Genomic DNA, 21251 nt, shown 5'->3' with positions numbered 1-21251 from the left:
ATAAGCATTTACACATAAGTTTTATTTTTGATTAAAATTACCGTTGTAAGTACCTTTAAAAAAATGTTTTTATAATTAATTTAAGAGATTATTTTTTTAAAGGAGAAATTTTATTGAAAGTACTCAAATTCCCATGATATTAATAAAGAAACAACTCACATTTTGGGGTGTTTTTAGTAAAAGTTGGTGTGACAATAAAAACTCTCTTTAAAAAAAATTATATAAAGAATAATGGGTTTTTGATGCCTCCTCTTACACACGTCCCCGACGTGACGTGTGCTAAAACCATAGATTTTTTTTCTTGAGAGACACAATTGCACATATTTACGAAGATGTACAATTCCATACCTCATCAGGAGACGTGTTTCAGAGGGGGCATTAGAAAACCATCACTCTTCCAAAAATCATTCACCACTATCGTTTCACTGATTTCATTTAGTTTAATGATTTTGTAATTCAATTGACGTGTACCCTATAAGAAACGTAGATTTTTCCATCAAGATACACAATTGCACATCTTCATAAAATATGTGTAATTGTGTATCTCAAGAAAATTTACGATTCTTTTACCTGCCACGTCAGTGAGTTATTCTGTCCGGTTGAGTTACAAAATCAGTACTTTTGATTTTAGGAGGATGAGTGAAAGTTTCAACAAAGGTTGGTGGTGGTGGAACCCACTAAATTATGCATCCTTCTGTGCCACCCCCACGTGGAAAATGGAGATGCTCCGCGTAGGGTACAATACAACGTCACAGTGTACGATCAAATCACAAACACAAAGTGGGCCTCCCTCTACCAGACGGCCAAGAATCGTTGTGAGGGATCTGCAACTTCGCTGTGGTGGCAGCAAATCAATCTAAACATTTTATAGCTACATAGTATAGCTGAAAAAACTATTAGACTCAGCTTTGTACTTGTACACATGAGAAATATTCTTTCTGGCCAATCACGTGGACCCATCTCTGTGTTTACGTGCTGATGGTGCTTGATGTTTGATGTGACATTAAAGAAGTCAATTGGGCCATTGGCCCATTAACATGACCCAATCTGTTAAAAAAAGGCATTTTAGAAACAACCCCTGTAAAATTTGTGATATTAGATTTACCCCCTTGCAAAATTCAAGATTAAACTTACCCCTTTGACCGTAAGTCAACGTTGAATTTTTTTGATGATTTAACGGTGAAATTTTAATTTTTTTCCCCAAAATACTCTTTAAATACTTAAATTACTAAATCAAAATTTGAAAAATATCAAAATTTCACTGTTAAATCATTAAAAATAAAAAAATAAAATAACTTGACTTACGGTCAGGGGGTAAACTAAATCTTGCATTTTGCAAGAGGATAAACCCAATATATCACCACTTTTATAGGAATTGTTTCTAAAATATCAAAAAAAATAAAAATAAAAATAAAAATAAAAACCTAAGGATAAGTGCTTGATGAAGAGAGCCTGCAAAGTAGAAATGGGCTCATAATCTTCAAGCCCATCACATCTAGCACTCAATTCTTGAGCCCATGATTTATTGTAATAGCTGCCCTAATACCCACTTGTATTATTTTATCTGTTCTCATCTTTTGTTACATCTAAACATCAATTAAACCATCGAACCGCCCAATCACCAGAACATTTTTTTTTTTTATAATAATATTGATCATTAGACGTGATTGATCCGATAATATGTATCAATGTATCATATAAAAAAACTCAATGACCTTAATATCAACAACTACACAAACGTGCAAGACTAAATTTATTTTCAACAACTCAAAAAGAAGAGAGATTTAAAGGTAGACCTAACTCTTGCATTTTTATTACAAAAACTCCCTTGGAGTTCTCAAACCTTGGAGTGGGGATCCACCTCATAGAATTCAGATTGATGTTGCTAATTTGTTACTTAGCATACCTTGGAATGGATACAAATCACATCAATTTTTGGCATTCAAAAACATAATCTGATGGCACAAGATTGTTAAGGAAATTTTTTTAAGCTCTTTGAAAAAAAAAGGTTAATTTTCACCGTCGAATTTTTGTTTTAAATTTGAGAGTTCAATGTACATTAATTTTCAACAACTTCAATCAAGTTCAAAAATGATTTTTTTTTTCCTCTTGAATCTGAATATTTCCATTAAATCTAAAAGGTTGAATTTCCAATTTGATAATCCATGTGGGTCCAACAACCCTTAGTAAGATTTCAAATCTTACTAAGGTAGTCATGCTAGCCTCATTCATAAAGTAATGTTAGATAGTAGATAAAGTAAGGTGGGTTTTTTATATAGTAACACGCACATTCCAAACACAAATAGAATGGTATAGGTTTTCAATTCTATTTTATCTTTAATTAACTCGTGGCAAATCGTTTTCTTAGGGATAGGGGGAAGGTGAGAAAAGCTTTTTTTCTTGAACCGACAAATCTTTTTCTCTATCTTATTAAATTTACTTTGTTGTCAAACACCGAAAGATAACAATTTTCCACAACAAATCATTTGTCACAATATTTTCAATGTAATCAAACACGCCATGAGAAATCCAAACAATAATTGGACATGCCCCAAACATTGATTTCTAATGAAGTAAGTCAACGGTGCTTGTCCAAGAAGTCTAATAGAAAGATACATTGTTTATAGACATTGATATGTATAAAGACAAGCATTGGATCACAAGAATACATTTAAATCTAGAGAGATTGCATTAAATAATTTGGATTATATGGATAAAGGTTATTCCGACAAGACCCAATTCAATGGAATAAAAAATTATTTACTACTTGTAGAGGGAAATAATTGCACATTAATCTAAACTATACACTTGTCCAAATCGATTAAGTGATATCAGGCACATGTCAGATACAAGCGCTGCCCTTTGAGTAGGACAAATCAAAGCAAAGATCTCCCTAGCCTAGTTGAAAGGGCAGCACAACATTAAGGGAAATTGGACTAGTCAAGCAGGGTAGGCTGCGTCATAAAATAACCGTAAATCTAATATGCATATGTCAATCCCAGAGATCTTGGAGAAGGTCTTTGCAATTTAGTACGATCAATTCAGATGATTTTCATTTGGTGAACAACTCCATAAAGTCAGGAGATATCCTATGATTGTCGTCCGAAAAGGGAGAAACCCTGATTCGTAATAATGAACTATAAGTAGCACAGTAGCATTGTAGAATGGATCTTTTGGGAAGATACGAGGTCTAACCAATTTTTAAAGATTATTCTTCTACATCTCTAACTTGAGCATCAGAGTGATTTTGATAGGTATCACGCCGTTGTGAGGAGGGAGGTGTTGAGAACGATTTCGAACCAGTGAGATAGAATCCATCAGAATCGTCCACTAAATTTTGACCGCACACTATTATATAAATAATTATTTCAAAAATTAAAAAATATATAATTTTTTATCTTTAAATTATATTATTTTTATCAAAATTATAACTGATTAGATTGTTAAGAAATACGATTGCATGATTCATTTGACACAAGATTAATCACAAGAAATATTAGGATAGTATTTGATCAATAATGGGAGAATAATAGTCCACACCTACTATCATAAATAGACAAAAATTATGGCGAAGTTTTCCGATCCCACGGTTTAGATTTCACTAACATGATGAATTTATGATGCATGTCAAATCAAAAAAATCAACTGTTCTCTTATACCTCGCACGCGTGTATCCTCATTCAGTACACATGTCTTCTCTCTTCCAGTCATACTTTACACATGCAAAGTCACGACAAAAATTTTAAGTCCACGCGGCCTCAGCCCTCAAGTACGCGGCACACGTACATCTCATGAAACCCAAAAAAAATAAAAATAAAAATAAAAACTCCTACTCCAAAAGAAAAAACAATAAAAAATAAAAAATAAAAAGAGTCCAACGGACCGGACCCACCACCAACTCACCGCCCAACTAACTCAACTCGGTAATACGTATTTCTCAAGCTGTCTCCCGCAGGCTCGACCTATTCCACTTCACGTGGGGAGGTGCAACATCACTGACATCAACTAAACCCTATTGTCCTCCCACATGTTGACACGTATACCTCTCTCGCCCACTCCCTGTGCCTCTAACATAGTCTGAATGAACAGATAGAAAAACAAAATTAATAATAATAATAAATAAAATATGTCTATTAGCGCCGCTTGTCAGTCCGTACAATCAGTAGGGCTTACGTCATCAGTAGGGTATGTGATCACATGAGAACGCCTGCGACACGTCAAATCATGCGGCGGCTTCTGCTTTGAGGCGGCCGAAGACCCCAACACTCCAATATCTTCCCAACACCCAAATCCACACACCTACGCACTTTATTTAAGAGAGAGACTGTGTGGACCTTCCTACCTTTCGTTTTTCTTCATAAAACTCTGTCTCTCTTTCTCTATAGCTTTCATGGCTTCTTCTCGTGAAGGTCACTACAGAGGAGTAAGAAAGAGGCCATGGGGAAGATACGCAGCTGAAATAAGAGATCCATGGAAGAAAACTAGGGTTTGGTTGGGTACATTCGACACTCCTGAAGAAGCCGCCATGGCTTATGATGGCGCAGCCAGGTCTCTTAGAGGTAACAAAGCTAAAACTAATTTTCCACCTCCACCAACTTCTCTATCTTTCGATCTAAACCACCTTCCATCAGACCGTTGGTCTGGTCCACCCGGTTTAGTTCTTGGAGATTTCATACACACTCGTGTTCTCAAGACCTGTGATGGAGAAGAGAAGGAGTCGTCTTCGCTGAAAAATAAGGATGTTTCTCAAGGTCCAGTACACGTGGCAGAACCTGTAGCACCATCACCACAGATGTTTTTCAAGGTTGCGAAGCGGGGGTTGTCGATCGATTTAAACGAACCACCACCTTCAACTCCCCCATTGTTGTCTGGTTGAGAGAGAGAGAGAGAGAGAGAGAACTTTTTATTGCTCTTGTTTTTGCTTCATCTTTGATGTTTTAGGTTTTTCTTCAAAGAAAAACCCATTTGTAAATAGTCCTTCGTTCCCACTTTAGATGGATATCAAACTGTCTGATCTATTTCCTTCAACATGCAACATCAAGATCATCAACTAGTTTTGTTTTTAAAAAGTTTAATCATAATATTTTACGGCCAAGATCTCTTGAATACATTTTGTCTTTTATTGTGGATAAAAAAGATCGTATTTTTGGCGATATGGATTGATTTCTCGTGTTCCCCAGCTATTTCTGCTTCTGGATAAGTTGCTTTTATCGATGTCAGAAATCCTTCAAATTTTTAAAATTTTTTTTTTAAAGGAGAACGGCTGTACATGTGCCGGCCGTGCGGTCCTCACTATGTAATTCTCGCGCTCTTTCTCTCGGTATTTGAGATTGATTCATAATTCATTATTAATATCTCACGATATTTTAGATTAGAGTCCAACTACTAGCCTTACTAACATAGTGAGGAAAAAGGCTTCACACAGTCTCATCCACCATCAAAAAGACCTCAAGCTTCGTTAAGAAATCCTTTCGAGGTTTTGTTTTTACGCATCCCGAGGTCTAAAAGCTGGTATTATTAAATAGTAAAGCGTCCGTAGCGGTCGGCCGTCACTTTGAGAAAAAAACAGCGAAGAGTTTTGACGTTTTTATGGGTCCCACACTCCATTTTTATTATTATTAATGTTTAATATTGTGGGGCCCAGTAAAATTGTACGTGGCAGTTTGATACCGCTGTTAGTGTCTATTGGGGTCCACAAACGAATATGTCGGCAGCAAACACGTCACGACTATACTTACTGACTTTTATTTTTTCTCTCTCACGCGCCTCCGTCATGCTTACGTTTGAATGTGGCAGCTTCCGACGTAACGTTGACGGTCGTCTACAGGGGGAGCAGCCTAACGTAACCTAACCATGGTTTGTTGAACTAGAGTTTTAACTTTAACGGTGCCGTTAAACTCATCATGTCATGTTATGTTATGTCATGTCAAGCCATGTATGATCATGATATATGAGATGGTATGCTATATGATTTGACCGGTGGAAAGATGGAAGAAATCGTGTCCGGTGTACAACACATTGGCTCGCATATCGCTATCTAACTTTACGGGAATATTAAATTTTGTATTTTATTTAAAATTTAATGATTTATAAAATTGTTTGTCACTCCTCACGACACCACGTGTGGCACGAATATTTGAGAAGGGTGAAGGGTTTGGCACGCATAGATAGACTTTAATGGTTGAGATAGATTTGGATTTTTTAATAAATCCAAAAGCATAATCTGATCATGAGAAAATCGAGAGATAAAATTATCATTATTTTAATCTCATGTCATATGCACGTCGTCTTAACTTTATTGCATGCTTATTATGCCATTTTTATGATCATGTCAATTTATTTAATTCGATCTACTTTTAAATTTGATTAGTAAACAACAATGTAAATTTGATTTAATAATAACAAATCAAATTTTACCCAAATTAACATGCATAACTAATTAAGAGAGCTGCGATTGGCACCCTGATTTTTACTTATTACATCCCAATCCCAACTAAAAATAAAGAAAATAAGTGAATTGCCAAGCATGAGTAAAAGTTTGGGGTGCCTAGAGAATTTTTTTTCTTCTTTTGTTTAGGTTTCTATTTTTTGGGGTTTACAATTTTCTATGAGCTTGATCATAATTGTAAACAACTATTGAAATCGTGTTGGACGAGTGTTATAATGTTCTGTAACGTTGAGATTATAATTTGAACAAAACATTTCTAATGTTTGAAGAGTTTTAAAAAATTAGAATGTAATAAGTAAAAGTTGGAGTGTTAATAATAGTTCTCTAAATAATGGGGTTAAGTTAGGATTGATTCTATTTTTTTAAAATATATTATATGGGGTGGGGGGCGGGGGTAACATAATACCAAATTGTCCATTAAAGCTATTTGTGTCGTGAAAAAAATAATGTTCAATTCCCATGCCCCGCAATAAATATAAAAAAAAGGCATAATTCCTAGAGGTCCAATTAACCAAAAATCACTCATCAAGAGATAAAGATAGCAATCAATCCTTATAAAAGTCCAATCAAAGGCGAAAATCCATCGGGGGAAGAGGGTAAAGGTACATGCATTTTGATTTATCTTATTCTACATATGTTTCTGGTCTAATATTTACTTGAGTGTCAGAATGAAATTAAGAAGTACCATTGGACGAGGAAATTGAGATAGAAAATGATAAGACATATAGATCTCAATAGTTCATGACATTCCATCCCTACTCTCTTCGGACTGTAATCCTGTTATATGACACCTCATGGTCCTGAGTGCAAACGTAAACTCTCGATCACTCTCTTTTGATTAAACAAACATGTATGTGCCTCTAAAAATCAATGGTGAGTTCTTTTACATCTGAGAAACATGTCGAAAGAATTGTTATTTATATGGAAGAGAAATTTATAAATAAAGGGTCAATTAAAGGCAAAGATACGTAATTTTTGAAACTCATACTGTTACTCTATCAAAATCTTAACTAATTTGATTATTGAAGTGTTTTCATAGGAATCCCGCACAGGAGTATCAATTGGAGATTGAAAAAAGAAGCCTCGAAGGATCTCAAGAAAAATGTCTCCCACCCCCACCAACTATTAATCTCCAACTAGTTTAACCCTAATCGATTAAAATATATGTTATATAGTAATTAAGTTTATAATATGAGGAATTTAACAAAATATTCAATTAAATTGTACTAGAGATAGATTATTAATTGTTTCTTAACTTGAACATCAGAGTCTTCTTCATACCATATACATTAGAGTAAACAAAACAAATTATAATATGAATTAGTCAAAAAATCCAAATCTTTTAATTAGTTAAAAGTCAAGGCAAAGCCAAGTGAGATTGGGTCAAGCATGTCTTGACTCAAGGACAAGTGTATGAAACACTATATTTTGGGGCGGATATAAAATCAAAAGATGGGGATCCACTTCAATGGGCCCAAATGTTATATATTATATTTACTAAATCCAGCCCATAAAATAATTACTAGTATCTTATCTGAGATCCTAGTGGGACACACCAAAGGAAAATTACGGCCCGTAGTAGCTTTATCTATTATTTGATTCCAAAACTGGGTTTGCTTTGCTGACTCATTTGAAAGTAAGATTAGCAAATAAAAGGAGAGGAGGTTGTTTTATACGAAACAGATATTTTATCCAATCTCTGTTTGCCACGTAACCAATAGATGCATCTGAGGTAGGTGAGATGTATGGGCCGTATCTGAAGTTATCAATTATCCATGAAGATTGGTATCTTAAGCAAAATAATAAAATCTTCTAAAATATAGTATAGATTATCACACGTGGTATATTTGCTTATCATTTTCTTTATTTATTTGTTTTTGTTCTCACAGCAACTTTTACTTATAATAATAACAATCTATAACGTTTAATTTCAGAGGGATTAGTGTGTTGTAAGTAAAAAAAGTTGGTGTGCCAATAGAATTTCACTTTAATTATTATTATGAGGATATCCTTTTTGTCATTTATCATAGTTTTAAAACTCGTTGAGTAGAGTTGAAACTCAGTTGAGTGTAATCCAATTAAATTTTGAGGTGACTCAAACCCAAAATGAGATGGAACCAACTCTCCAAGTCAACTCTTCAATTTGGACTAGATCAAAATGCACCAAGAATGGTCAGAAATCAAGTTATTTGGCAACATATAATATTTTTGGTGGAATGGAGAGCAAAACATACCTATTCAATAGTAGTTTGTGAATATTTCCAAGTTTAGTATATTTTTATTTGACTCATTGTAGTTTACTTACAAATGGTTGGAATTAAAATTTCAAGTTTTAAAAGTGCTATTGGCACCTTAACTTTTACTTATTATACCCCAATTAAAAATAAATAAAATAAGTACATGATTGAGAATATGTAAAAGTTGGGGCACCAGTAGAAGATCTCTCACATATTTTTTTGTTAGATTTTTAATTTTTAGATTTAAGATTTTATATAAACCTAATCATAACTGTAAACTACTACAGAAATTGTTTGAACGAGTGTTATAATGTTTGAGATAAAAATTGAGTCAAATCTTTGCAATGTTTGAATGGTATGTTTCAATCTTTAATTGGGGTGTGATAAATAATTTAAGAAATTATGGGTATAATAAGTTTTTTTTTTTTTTTTTTTTTTGTGAGTGGATTAATGGGGTTTTAGACATACCCCCAATCAGAAAGTAGAGAATTACACCCTATCATAGGCATGCCCAAATAGGAGTGCCCATAGCATCTCTCTTTTAAAACTATTGGTTAGGACTTCTTAAGACAATGGATTTTATAAGCCAAAATCCAAAACTAATGCTGAAAAATATCTTTATTTTCAAATTAACTACTCAAAAAGAAGAATCGATTCAAACTTAGGTGGAGTTGTTGAACTATGCACCTATTCCCCTCTTCACATTTTATACAATCCTAGGAATCATGGTTTTAAAAGTCAGTTTTGACCGAGATGACTTGAGCTGAGTCATTCAGATCTTGTGGAAACCAGGTAAGAGAGTCAATATGAATCTTCCATCACTTTGACTCATCTGAAATCGAAAGATGTCTCAGTCAAGTCAACAGGATTTTATTTATTTATTATTATATAAAACTAGAAGGTGGCGTGTGCAAACGCATATGTATCGAAAGGGCTTATTTGTAAATTAAAATATCCAATCACTTCTCCTCTGCCTTCTCTTATTAAAAGAGTAGGGATAATTATAAAATTACCCCCACAAATTAATAAGGACTACCCACATCATAGCCAAATTATTTCATCTTATATGGGTTAAAAGGTTTGGAATTAGCTGATTTATTGGGAAGATAATTTTTATGATGAAGAGATCATCCTCACCAAAATCAGTCCATTCCGAAATTTCTAAACCCATCATAAGTGATTTATAAAAAAATAGACGATTTATGATTCTTGAACCTATTTTGATGGGATTAAAAGTTTCCAAAGATCTCTTCGTCATAGAGATCATCATCACCAAAAATCAGCTTATTTCAAAACTTTTAACTCTTATAAGACAAAATAATTCGGCTATGCCATGAGTTGCCCTTATTCATTCATGAAGTGCTTTTACCCTAGTGGTAAAGATGATTAGTTTTTAAATGAATTAAATATTTGTTATCCATATAAAAACAAGATTTTGTGACTTACCATCCACTAATGCACCTAATTATTAGAAAATTATAATATTTTAAATATAAACCCACAATCACAACTTTTAAACCAATTTAAATGGATTGACTAATCCGAGATTAGACGACTCTGGCATGGCAACTTGGGATCAACCATGCCAATACGACAGATCACATCTTATCGTAGTATCAAGTTAAACAGGGCCATTATATAGTCAGTCAGTCCTACTCCTTTCATCATCATCATCAATATCAAAACCTTATCCCAAATATCTGATATATTGATCTAGAAAGAGATGAAAAGCAAAATCGGATTTATGTTGCAAAACCAAAATATTTGAAGTGCACAAGGCACGTATACAAGTCTCTATAACCAAAAGATGGTAACAGATCGGCCCTATAACGGGTCAGCCTTACCATCCCAGAAAATTTAACTAGTGTTCGTAACAATCTCTTCTGCAGTTTAGTATATAGAGTATATAAACAATTTGTACAGCAATTATTTTTCACTTTTTGGGGGGAGGATGGGTAGAGTAAGTCATCCTAATGTTACCATTTGTGTTTCTAATACAAATGTTAATAGATTTTAAGCATCTTCAGCATCACTTACCCCAAAGCGAGCATCAAGATAGTACTCCGAGTCGACCTCATCAACAATCCTACCCCTGCTTGAAAAAATTTTACAAAAAAAAAAAAGAAGCAAATTAGCCAGATAACAATGACAGATATAGAAGTGAAAAAATATAAAGAGAACTGAAACCAAATTCAACATCACCTTTCCAAAACAATCTTCCCTTCTTTATATTTCTGGTTTCTATCATGTGCTGCTTCCTAGATTCAACAATAGAAACAATAAGTAGCATATCTAAAAGCATATCAAAATTTAATATTAAAGGAATAAAAGAGGAAAGAATATAAAATTAGAGGGATATTATTGAAAAAATGGGAGGGGGTGGAAAAGAGGAAAGACAATAAAGTTGAAAGGGTATATATTATTAAAAATGGGGATAAAATTGAAGGATTTTCTTAAAAAGGGAGGAAAAGAGAAAAGACAATAGAGTTAAAGGGGGGGAGAAGAGGATTTTCTTAAAAGGGTATGAGTTTAGAGGGGTATCATTGAAAAAGGGGGGAGAAGAGGAAAGACAATAGAGTTGAAGGGGGGAGAAAAGGAAAGGTAATAAAGTGGGGTTGTGTGGAATTTGCACACTACTCCTTTATTTCATTCTTTATATCCTGACAAAATTGTAACTGAGCGGAGTCCATCGTTTTGTTTTATTATATAAATAGCTTGCTAATATAGAAATGTAGCCAACGAAACAAGAGTTTTACTCCAATCAAACTGAGATACATGTTGCACATGACACAATTGTTTGTTGTGGAGTATCCATATAGTTTTTGCTTTGGTTAATACAATTGCTATTACTTTGAAAGAGATGGTAAGATAAAAGGCTTGAGAGAATTACATATTTCCAGCCAACGATCTGTCCACAGCAGCAACAGAATATATCTGCAACAGTATGTACTCCAGAAAGCATCATTCTGTCCTCTTGAGCTCCAACTGTGACATTCACCCTGGAACAACAAATGCCACACCAAATTTAGTCCACCAGTATATATACTCTCATTCAAATATGTGTTTAGTGTGCGCAAGGTTTTGACACCAAAATTTTTGTAAAATCTACACCCTGCCACCATAAAAATAAAAAAAATAATCTAAGTCCTCAATGATTGTGCATTAGATGTTCAGTATAAACCAAAGATACGGATTGTATAAAGTAGAATATACTAAAGAGTTGTGATTTTCTGACTCCCCGTCTAACACACACCACCTGACGTGGCATGGGCTCAAACCATAGACTTTTCCCTCAGGATACACAACTGTACATCCCCATAAATATGTGCAGTTGTGTATCCCAAGGAAAAGAATCTATGATTCTAGCACATGCCACGTCAGGGAGCGTGTCAGAAAATCATTATTCTATACTAAAAGTCTAGAAGGAGTAATGATAATGGTAGCAAAAGGTGGCCTTAAATACTAATTAACACCTCAGATATTAGTTGTTACCAAGAATTAGTTTGCATATTGCATCCTACACTACCGGTAAGCATAAATTTGAGTCCTCATAAAATCAATAAAATAATTTCACAACCATAACATGTCACCAAATGGTTAACTGTTGCCACAGATCTTCATAACTACCAGACATATGTATATAGCCAGATGCAGAACACTATGACAGCTAAATATGTTGAGGAATGCCAATCATAACATCATCAAGCCTTATCCCATGGTATGGGGTCTGCAACATGATCCTTTTCTATCTAGATCCACGTTTTCCCTTAAACAGGAGTGCTCAAATCTTTGCTAGATAAACTTTCTAGGAATTACCCATATGTTGTATCCAAGGCAATAAAGATCATGGGGGAACTCTTCCCCTTCTCTAAACTTCTCCATAATTTGTCAAAGTAGGAAGATTGCCCCAATAATTGATTACACCATAATGAAGTCAAAATGATTCCCTGATATCGTTATTTTTGTTTTAATAATTGCTCCGTCGCTCTCTCCTTTAAAAATGTGTCTCAAATTCGAACATGTTCTATATTTCAATTGACCATAATCAGTTTCATGCAAGGACAACCCCAAGGGGCTGGCCTAGTGGCAAGCCAAGCCTTGATAAGCTCCTCAGAAAGGGTAGGTCAAGTGTTTGAAACCCCATGAAGCAATGAGTTCCTTGGGGCCACCCTCCAGGGTCCGGTTGACCCTTGACTCAACCAGTTGCACGTAGGACTTTTCGAGGGGGCGGTGCGTGTGAGCGTGGGATTAGTTTCACCCAAAAGGTCGGGATACCCACGATAAGAAAGAAAAAAAAATCATGCGAGGACCAGGTGAAATGAAGGACCATACATACTGTCTTGAATATAATTAGTAAAGAAACCATAACCAATCCATTTTATGATAATAAATGTGCTAAAGTATCCGCAAAGCCACAAATGAGTAAAACAATAGAACCCCCCCCCCCCCCCCCCACCTCGTGTTCACACACACGCACACACACAAAATAATAATAATAATGCAGGGTATGCGACACCACTTTTAGGATGGGCCTATAGTCCCACAGAAGTTTCCTATTCTAACATACAACCAAAGGGAGCAAACCCATCACTAGTTTTACCGTTGAGCCAACCTCCAGGGGGTTAAGTGGAATAATAGTTGCTCAATAGTCGGTACCATGAACAAGTCATAATAACATGTACTACATTGCATACATATTTAGAAATCACGGAAATTTACAGCCCCCACCTGTTTAACTTGTAATTTCCATCTAGCAAGCCATAATAACTAAGCCAGCCACAAATTTTTGGGATGATACTTTGATGATGATAAAGCTATTACTAGGAAACATGTTGAAACTTAGTAACTAATCATTACACTAACCTAAATATGTCATCTTGCAAAGATGGTACAAGGAGCAACAATTCTTTCAAAAAAAGTCATTTCAGTAGGCAAAAACTGGAGATGTAAAGGGACAAATGACAAATAAGATGATTGAACAAACTTTCAGCTAAAACCCAATTTAATTTTTAAGTATTCATTGAACATTGCATTTTATATATTCCATGAATTTCATATACTTCTGGGATGAGCTATACCTTTTAAACATTAATGTAATGTACTTGTTCCTATTTTAATATACTTACTAATATTAGAATGTACCAAATATATTGTATTGAGCCATAACATTCCTGGGGGGGTGTGTTTCTAACATCAAAAGGAATAAAAGATTGACGTTACGAAACTGGATTTTCTATTTTGGGTGGGGGATGGAAAAGGGTAGCCCAAATTTGGATTTAAGTGTTCTATGGATGGGGTTTGCAAGAGAAAAATAAAAAGGGATAGGAGTAGAGTACAAGTATAGTCTCACCACTAAAGAGAGAAATGACTCACCTTTGAAGGAAACTCGCAAAGAACAAAGTCAATTCTTCATTCAGCCAATTTTATTCTCTACGATAAGCATGGAGCCATTGACAGGATAAGACGTCCTCTTATTCTCATTTAACAAAGCAACTTTTTAAATAACAACAATAGAAACTCAAAAAAATCTAAGATACCTAAATCTAGACTTACGAAATAATAAAACTCGAAATTCTTGAACACAACTTTCACTAAATAAATAGAAAGTGAGGGGGGCAAATTTTTTTGCAACCTACATTTGATGTCCGCATGTCCCCTCAAGACGTGCAGATGATCCTTGTATTAGGTAAGTGTAAGGCACACTAGTCGCCAAGCTCATCTACACAAGTACCTCGGACTCATTCCTTTGATCATCTTTCTTGCATTGGGCATTCCAGACATAAATCCCCCCGACTCCAGGAATCAATAGTAGCTCGGATAGAGATTTCGAGCTATCATTGATTTTTTTTCCTGAAACCAGAACAGCTTGGATCCACCTGTCACAGCTAACACCTTGGACTAGTAACCCATCTGAGGTCTTAATTGGAATCCCTACTTTCAAAGTAACTCAGACTTAACCAAGCGCCTCCCCTCAATACCACAGCTCAGATAATGATGCTATCCATTAGCTCAGACATGGAAGCATATTCACGAGCAAGGTAACTCGGATATAGGATTCCTCTTAATATAGTTCTCAAGGCATCTCATTTAGAAGCCTAGAAATCTATACCTCACCATCTGCACGATTGGAAAGTGGGCCATTTACCGTGCTAGGCAGTTACAAAGTAAAGCGCATGAAGGAGCAGTTATGAATCAGGGTATCACAGCCCTCTTTCAGTTTTGACTATAAGAGAGAAGCCCCTACTGAAGAGGATGACCAAATCTCCAACATTATAACAAACCCTCCCTTCAACTCTCTTTTGGTTTATGAGCTAATATGATTGTTGGATTGTGTTGTCAAAACCATTTGTTTTTGGTAGGCAAGCAAGGAATTCAACTCTTCACACAGCTTACCAATTTGGCTATATTGGCACCTTCATTGTCAAATAACATATACTATGTTGTGCGGCTCTGTGATTGCACAATATCATATGCAGTTGCATAAAAAAATTGAATAATAAGAAAAAATGAAAATAAATGGAAGAAATTATTATAGTATTGAAAAAAAAATTGTAATCTTTTACAACCAATTTCATTATAATATATTATATTTGCATGTTACTCAAAATTTTGAAGAAAAAAAAACTATGTAATTTGCACTAATTTTTTGGATAGATATAGAAAATAGAAAAGGAGGTCAAGTCAAACTACCCAAGTCCTAGTGGTATTACCAGCCATGTACTCCATATATTCATCCCTAATCCATTGTCCTACTGCTTCAACCATTACTTTGAAGCTTTTCAATTTAAAGGCATAAAAAACAATGTCGGATTGGAACATCCATTTTTGGCAAGATATTGAATTGTTGTTTTCCTATCTTTACAATGATTTTCCATCGTCCTTTGAACAGGTCCTTTACCCTTCTCCCTTTAGGCAGCCATGTGCTTTGGATGTGGTTTACACCATCAATTTAGCAGACCATGTCCACGAGCTCTTTTGGGAGCTCGAGATGATGGTGGAACTCATGGGTCTAGATCACTCCGTCATTGTCAGGGGCATATTGTATTCATAAAGATGATCACCATCATCCCCACCTTAAATGTAGTTTTATAATATCATAGCATCATGTTTTTCCTTGATTGTCCATATACTCTATGATTCCCCTTCAGATTTCAGGTGTAACGTTGTAACACACCCAGGCATTTGATCCTGCCATGTGCCATTTGAACAAGGTATTTTTTGTATTGTGCAATGCCATCATGGCTTATGTAGCCACACAGTTCATAAACAACGACGGCTTTCTTCATATTACTAGTGTAATGCCCATATTTCCAACACGGATAATTAGATTGATGCCTTAGAGAATAACTTGACGAAGACATGATTGATGATTGATTATAATAATATAAATAATTTATAAATGAAATACTTGATTAAGGTCTAAGTTTTAGAGAATATGAATTTCTTGATATCTTGAGTCTTAATTCTTACTTCTTGATTGGTTGAGCTTGATGTAGATGGTTGATAACATAGAAGTAGTAGTGGATGTAGCTTAGTGCATGAAATGTAAGCTTAAATGAGTGTCAAATAGTAAAGTAGGTTAGAATGTAGTAACAACACAAATAAAACCCATTTAATGGGCTGCTCAAACACTCAAATACCTTCCTTTTAAGAGGCTGAAACTTGGGCCTGCTGGACATTTGTATTAGGCTAATAAAATAGGTCAGAAGTGGGTAGATCAGGACCTCAAAAAAGGTCCAGATTTTGCATGGATTTTGGACCTGATTAGGGGGTCCAAAAGAGTGGAAAAATCTGGTTTTCTGTCTTAGGGTTACAAGCTTCTACATCACAAGGTAGTCAGAAACAAGAAGAGGTGCAAACACGGTTGGTATTGTCAGTTGTGTAATATAAGCTTCATTCTTAGAAAAATATTTATTTATTTTTTTGATAGATAATCCTTAGACGGTAAAAAAGGAGGAGAAACTATAAGCAAATTTGAGAAGCTAACATCACAGAACTTCTGTAACATGCAAAACAATAAATCTAAACCATATTCATCAAAGTTCTGCATTTACTTTCATCTAAATAACACACAGGTACACACACACACACACACACACACACACACACACCACACACACAGATACTAACAAAACTAACACAACAAAATTCAAACAATTATCATTTAATAATAGTTTGCGTCAATTGCTATCGAATGAAAATTATTGATAAAATAAATGGGAGATTTAGTTTAATTAAGAGGGAGGTAATGTATAATAATAACAAAATAGAAGTGGATGGAGAAAGAAAGAAAACATACACTTACAGCTACAAAGCACACCAGCATGCGTATATCTACGCATACAGTGATTAAAAAAAATGAAATGAAATAATAATCATATATGGATCTGCTTTGTGTCCTGAGGTTTTTGTGACTCAAATGTGCCTGGACTGCACCTAGTCCCAGGAAATCAAGAACTAGTAATCTATAAGTGAGAAAACCATTCTTTTCAACGATCAAATTTTGTATGTAACCAAATAGAAAAGAACTCACGCAGTATTGAAAAGGTAAGCCTTCCCTCGGCGACAACTAAACGCCTAGTACAAATAACAAAGAACAAGTTAGATTCAAACATTGAGCAAGGTCATAATTAAAAATTTAGGAGAACAATGTAGATAGTTGCATACTACATAGAAATGAAGCAGTAGAAATGTGCATTCCCAAAAAGAATCATGCAATTGTAAAACTGTTGAAAGACTAAGAAGTTTTAAATTTTTCGTTCATCACAAACAGATGGATTAATTCCTAAAGCAAAACAAACATATGTGACAGAAAACAATTGGTAGAGAGCATGCATGCACACATGCATTGTGGAAGCATTTTGGTGTGCAGCAGAGGAACTTTTTTCTTTCTTTCTTTGGGATAAGATAATTGGAGAAACTTAAGAAGTAAAAGTTGAGAAAGTGGATAAGGTCTTAGTTACACAGAGACCGCAAGTGTCCAGAGTATAGTCTGACCACTGAGATGGTCGTTTGAAGGTATTAAGATTGCTCAGCTATGTCATGGAGTCTAGTCCTCTTTTTGGAGACCCCCTTCAAGTATTTATAACCTCAAGAGAAGAGAGGGGATGCAGGGCACGCCTCTCCAACTAGGATGCCTAATCCTAAGGTGGCATCCTAGTTGGAGGTGTCATTCACAGCTTGGTGGTGTTCTAGCTGGAGGATCTATCTACAAATAAAGTGAATACAGTGCTAATGATGGGGGGAACCTATTAAGAATCAAAGCTCACAACACAAGACACCACATGTCACAAAGACAGCTATCTCAATATGCATGAAAGTGCATGGGAGTATTATAGATTGAGCTAGGAGCAATTCCAAAAATTTGTCTTACCCCCAACAAAAAAAATAATATAGAAATGTCATGTAACAAATACAAAACAAAAAATTTAAAATAACTCTTAGGATAGTTCTAGAACACTTGCCAAACTTGTCTATTACAATAAGTAAAATAGTAAATTGTGATAAGTAAGTTTAAAATATCAAATGCAATGAAAAATCGAATCTTTTTAGATTCATCTATGCAACATGGGTAATCCAAGAGCACAACCGACCTTTGAAATGGATAGGTTCAGAGCATATGTCAAACTCTACCTGTTGGAAGAATCCAACTCATCAAGTTGACTCCTGCTTCAACTAACTCTTTAATCAAATGAGAAACTCAGAATCATGGTTTAAAGTTTTGTTCTGTTTTGAAATGTTTCAGCAGAAATATCCCAATTTCAATTGAGACCCGGGAACAAATCATTGAATGTTTTGGGAATGATTTGGGTTGTCTTGGAATATTTCAATCGAGGTAGTACATTTTTTCTACTGGCCAAAACATTCCATCAAGACAAGATTTTAAACCTTGTTTGGAATAGTTATCTTTCTTTGTATTATGTCACCAATAATTTTGTTCCTTCAAATTTAAGAAAGGTAATTCAATCAAACTAGCAAATATGTGTACTTTGTTTATTCTAAAGTAGTAACAAGGTATTAAGAAAATTGTGAGCACAAATATTTGCAATTGATCTAAGCCAAACACATCTCTCCATGAGATTAGTGAGAATTGGAAGGACTTCTTGGCCAAGGCGTGTGAGATCAGTGTCTTGGAAAAGAATCTAATGGATGCCACGTGCACCACCCAATGTAGCCGAAATATTACCAAACCAATCAATAAAAAATGTTGCCAAAAGATGATGAAAGACTTCAAGATTGAATTCAGATTTCTCAGTTCAGAAAGGTGAGGAGTTTTTTTTTTAATAAATTAATTAACAAGAAAGGCCCGGTCGGGTTCGAACTTTTTGATGGGTAAGTGGAGTTGAACCCACGACCTCAAAGTTTCTTTGCAATGTGTCAAACCAATTGAGCTATGGATCTAAGCCCCAAAAATTTTTATGGGTAAGATGGAGTTGAAACCATGACCTCAAAGTTGCTTTGCAATGTGTCAAACCAACTGGGCTATGTGTCTATGCCCTTCTATGATTGGTAAGCTTGTTTTTAATGAGTTCAGTAACTCGGTGCTGGCGGGATTTGAACCCAGGTCTTTGGTATCATCACCCAAAGACTTTACCAACTAAGCTAGTTGACTCCTGCTTAAAAAATATATATATATTGTTCGGTGACCCTGTTTTTAATGAGTTCAATAACTCGGTGCTGGCGGAATTTGAACCCAGGTCTCTGGCAAAAACCCAAAGACTTACAAACTAAGCTAGCTGGTACCTAAATGTATCAACTTGGTGAGGAGATTGTTTTGAAAAGAGAATATATCAAATCTTGTAATTTAAGAGATTGATTATCTCTATCATTAGTAATTCAAAGATCCCAACCCCATCAAGAGAACGAAGTAAGTCCTAGAACATTATCTCCTGGGAACATCTTTTTCAAAGAACTGGAGAATGATAGTAGTTGTCTCTATAATTTTTCCATTAAGGGCCTTGTAATCCTTGAAATTGTTAAAAAATTATATTTTATCTCGAAAAGAATGTAATCTTATTCTGAAATTAAAAGTCTCCTAATTGATTGGGAAGTTTCTATATCCTATTGATTCGGTATTGATAATTCATTGATTTTGGGGAGGAAATAGATTCCTTCTTTTGAGGGTTAATTTTATCTTTATCTATTTAAAGGAGGGCTAACATGTAAATTGTGGAGGAAAAATGACAATGAGAGCTACTATGTAACAATGGTATGATAGTGTAATAGTTCTTCGGAGTCTAAGGGCATGGTTCAGATTTCTGATGAACCCCTTAAAATAAAAAATCATTTGTGTGATGTTTCTCTTTCTAATACATTTGGGTATCTTGTGTGCATCGATGAATGGAGCTTGTTGGGGGCAAATCTCAAGGGATTGACAGCATCTCGGATTTTGCTTCTACAGAAAATATTTTAATGACACATATTCTAAGCATCCATAGGTTAACATGAACTGAAACTAGATTCAAATTAAGAAAAGATTGAAGCTTTGTTAATTCCACCCTTGTTAAGATAATAAATCAAGAGAATCCCTACAAAATTTTGTCAAAATTTCAAAGTTTCGCGAAATTAAAACAGAATCTCGAAATTCTTCTTGAAATTATAATGGGTTTTATATGCAAAGAATTAGGGGTTTATTGGATGGATAATTAACGAATTTCTGGCCCTATTTTTGAAATTTTTGGAGATACCCTGTGTTTGGAATTTGAAGAGCTTTCAGCGCAGCTTGTTAAAGACATTAAGACAAGCAGCGTAAACATAGGGAACAAGAACGCCTAAAGATGATGGAAACAGAGAGAATGAGAGAGTGAAGAATAATACCTTAGAGACCAAATCATCTGCGAGGGCTAAGTGGCTTCGACAGAATTTGCATTTGTAAACTCTTCCTTCCAACTCCACCAAGAACACCCTCCCCATCTCTCTCTCTCTCTCTCACTCTCTCTCGCTCTCGAAAAAAAATATATATAGGAGAGAGGTAGATGAAAATGAAGAAGAAAAAGTTGCTCAGAGGCTCTCAGCTTCGGTGATGAATAGATTGAGTCCAACTAGCCTTACAAGTTAGTAAGGATTTCATCCTTACTAACTCCTTGGACTTTTTGGCATCCGAAATCATGATCTGATGCTTCAGAGTCATAGAGGACAAAATTTAAAAAAAAAAAAAATTTTAAAAAAAAAAATTATTATTTATGTAGATTTTTAATTTTAAATTTGGGACTTATGTGGAGATTCGGTAGCCCGTCCATTTTCAAAATCTTAGTTAAGTCCAATTGTTTTTTAATCTGAGTTATTTTTATTATGAAATTTAGAGGTTGGTGGTGTTGGATTACTATTTAAATCTTACTAACTTAGTAAGAAAAGTTTTTCACTAATAGATTAGCTTTGAATGTGCTGACCAGTCACATCAAAACCCTCAAGTCATGGTTTCAAAGCTCCGTGGTTTCGAATGTTGGTTTCGTGTCTGCTCACGTTAGTTGAGTAGGCCGAGTTGTCTTGACTAGTCAACTGGTATCTTATGAGATAAATAATTCGATGAATAATTATTTATTTATATGTATTTATAAGAAAATAAT

General features: G+C 34.8%; 1 protein-coding gene and 1 pseudogene across 2 annotated transcripts; one reads left to right on the top strand and one right to left on the bottom strand.

Moving 5' to 3' along the window:
- The first annotated feature begins 4174 nt into the window (after positions 1 to 4174).
- LOC147411243 (ethylene-responsive transcription factor 12 pseudogene) lies at positions 4175 to 5053 on the top strand (annotated as a pseudogene).
- A 5352-nt stretch (positions 5054 to 10405) lies between these two features.
- Positions 10406 to 20760, bottom strand: LOC147411242 (Yippee family putative zinc-binding protein). 2 transcript variants are annotated; one of them, XM_086446383.1, is made up of 5 exons: positions 20503 to 20760; positions 17219 to 17262; positions 11576 to 11684; positions 10888 to 10943; positions 10406 to 10777 (listed from the first exon to the last, which is right to left on the bottom strand). In XM_086446383.1, exons 1-5 carry the CDS (start codon positions 20596 to 20598, stop codon positions 10699 to 10701), a joined length of 384 nt encoding a protein of 127 aa, XP_086302509.1. In that variant the 5' UTR covers positions 20599 to 20760; the 3' UTR covers positions 10406 to 10698. The 2 variants fall into 2 exon arrangements, with proteins under 2 accessions (XP_086302509.1, XP_086302518.1); XM_086446392.1 differs by lacking the exons at positions 17219 to 17262; positions 20503 to 20760 and adding an exon at positions 14322 to 16708.
- Between the last annotated feature and the right edge of the window lie 491 nt (positions 20761 to 21251).

The sequence above is a fragment of the Akebia trifoliata genome, chromosome 1 (genome assembly GCF_017979445.1).
Source record: "Akebia trifoliata isolate Shusen 1 chromosome 1, ASM1797944v1, whole genome shotgun sequence".
Taxonomy (NCBI): Eukaryota; Viridiplantae; Streptophyta; class Magnoliopsida; order Ranunculales; family Lardizabalaceae; genus Akebia; species Akebia trifoliata.
The sequence above is the reverse complement of the archived record's forward strand: the minus strand, read 5'-3'. Positions and strand labels throughout refer to the sequence as shown.

Coding starts and splice junctions, on each gene's coding strand:
- LOC147411242 (XM_086446383.1), bottom strand. CDS start 20,598: ATGGGGAGGGTGTTCTTGGTGGAGTTGGAAGGAAGAGTTTACAAATGC. Junction 17,263..20,502: donor CAGATGATTTGGTCTCTAAG/GTATTATTCTTC, acceptor TATTTGTACTAG/GCGTTTAGTTGTCGCCGAGG. Junction 11,685..17,218: donor GCTTACCTTTTCAATACTGC/GTGAGTTCTTTT, acceptor TTGTTGTTCCAG/GGTGAATGTCACAGTTGGAG.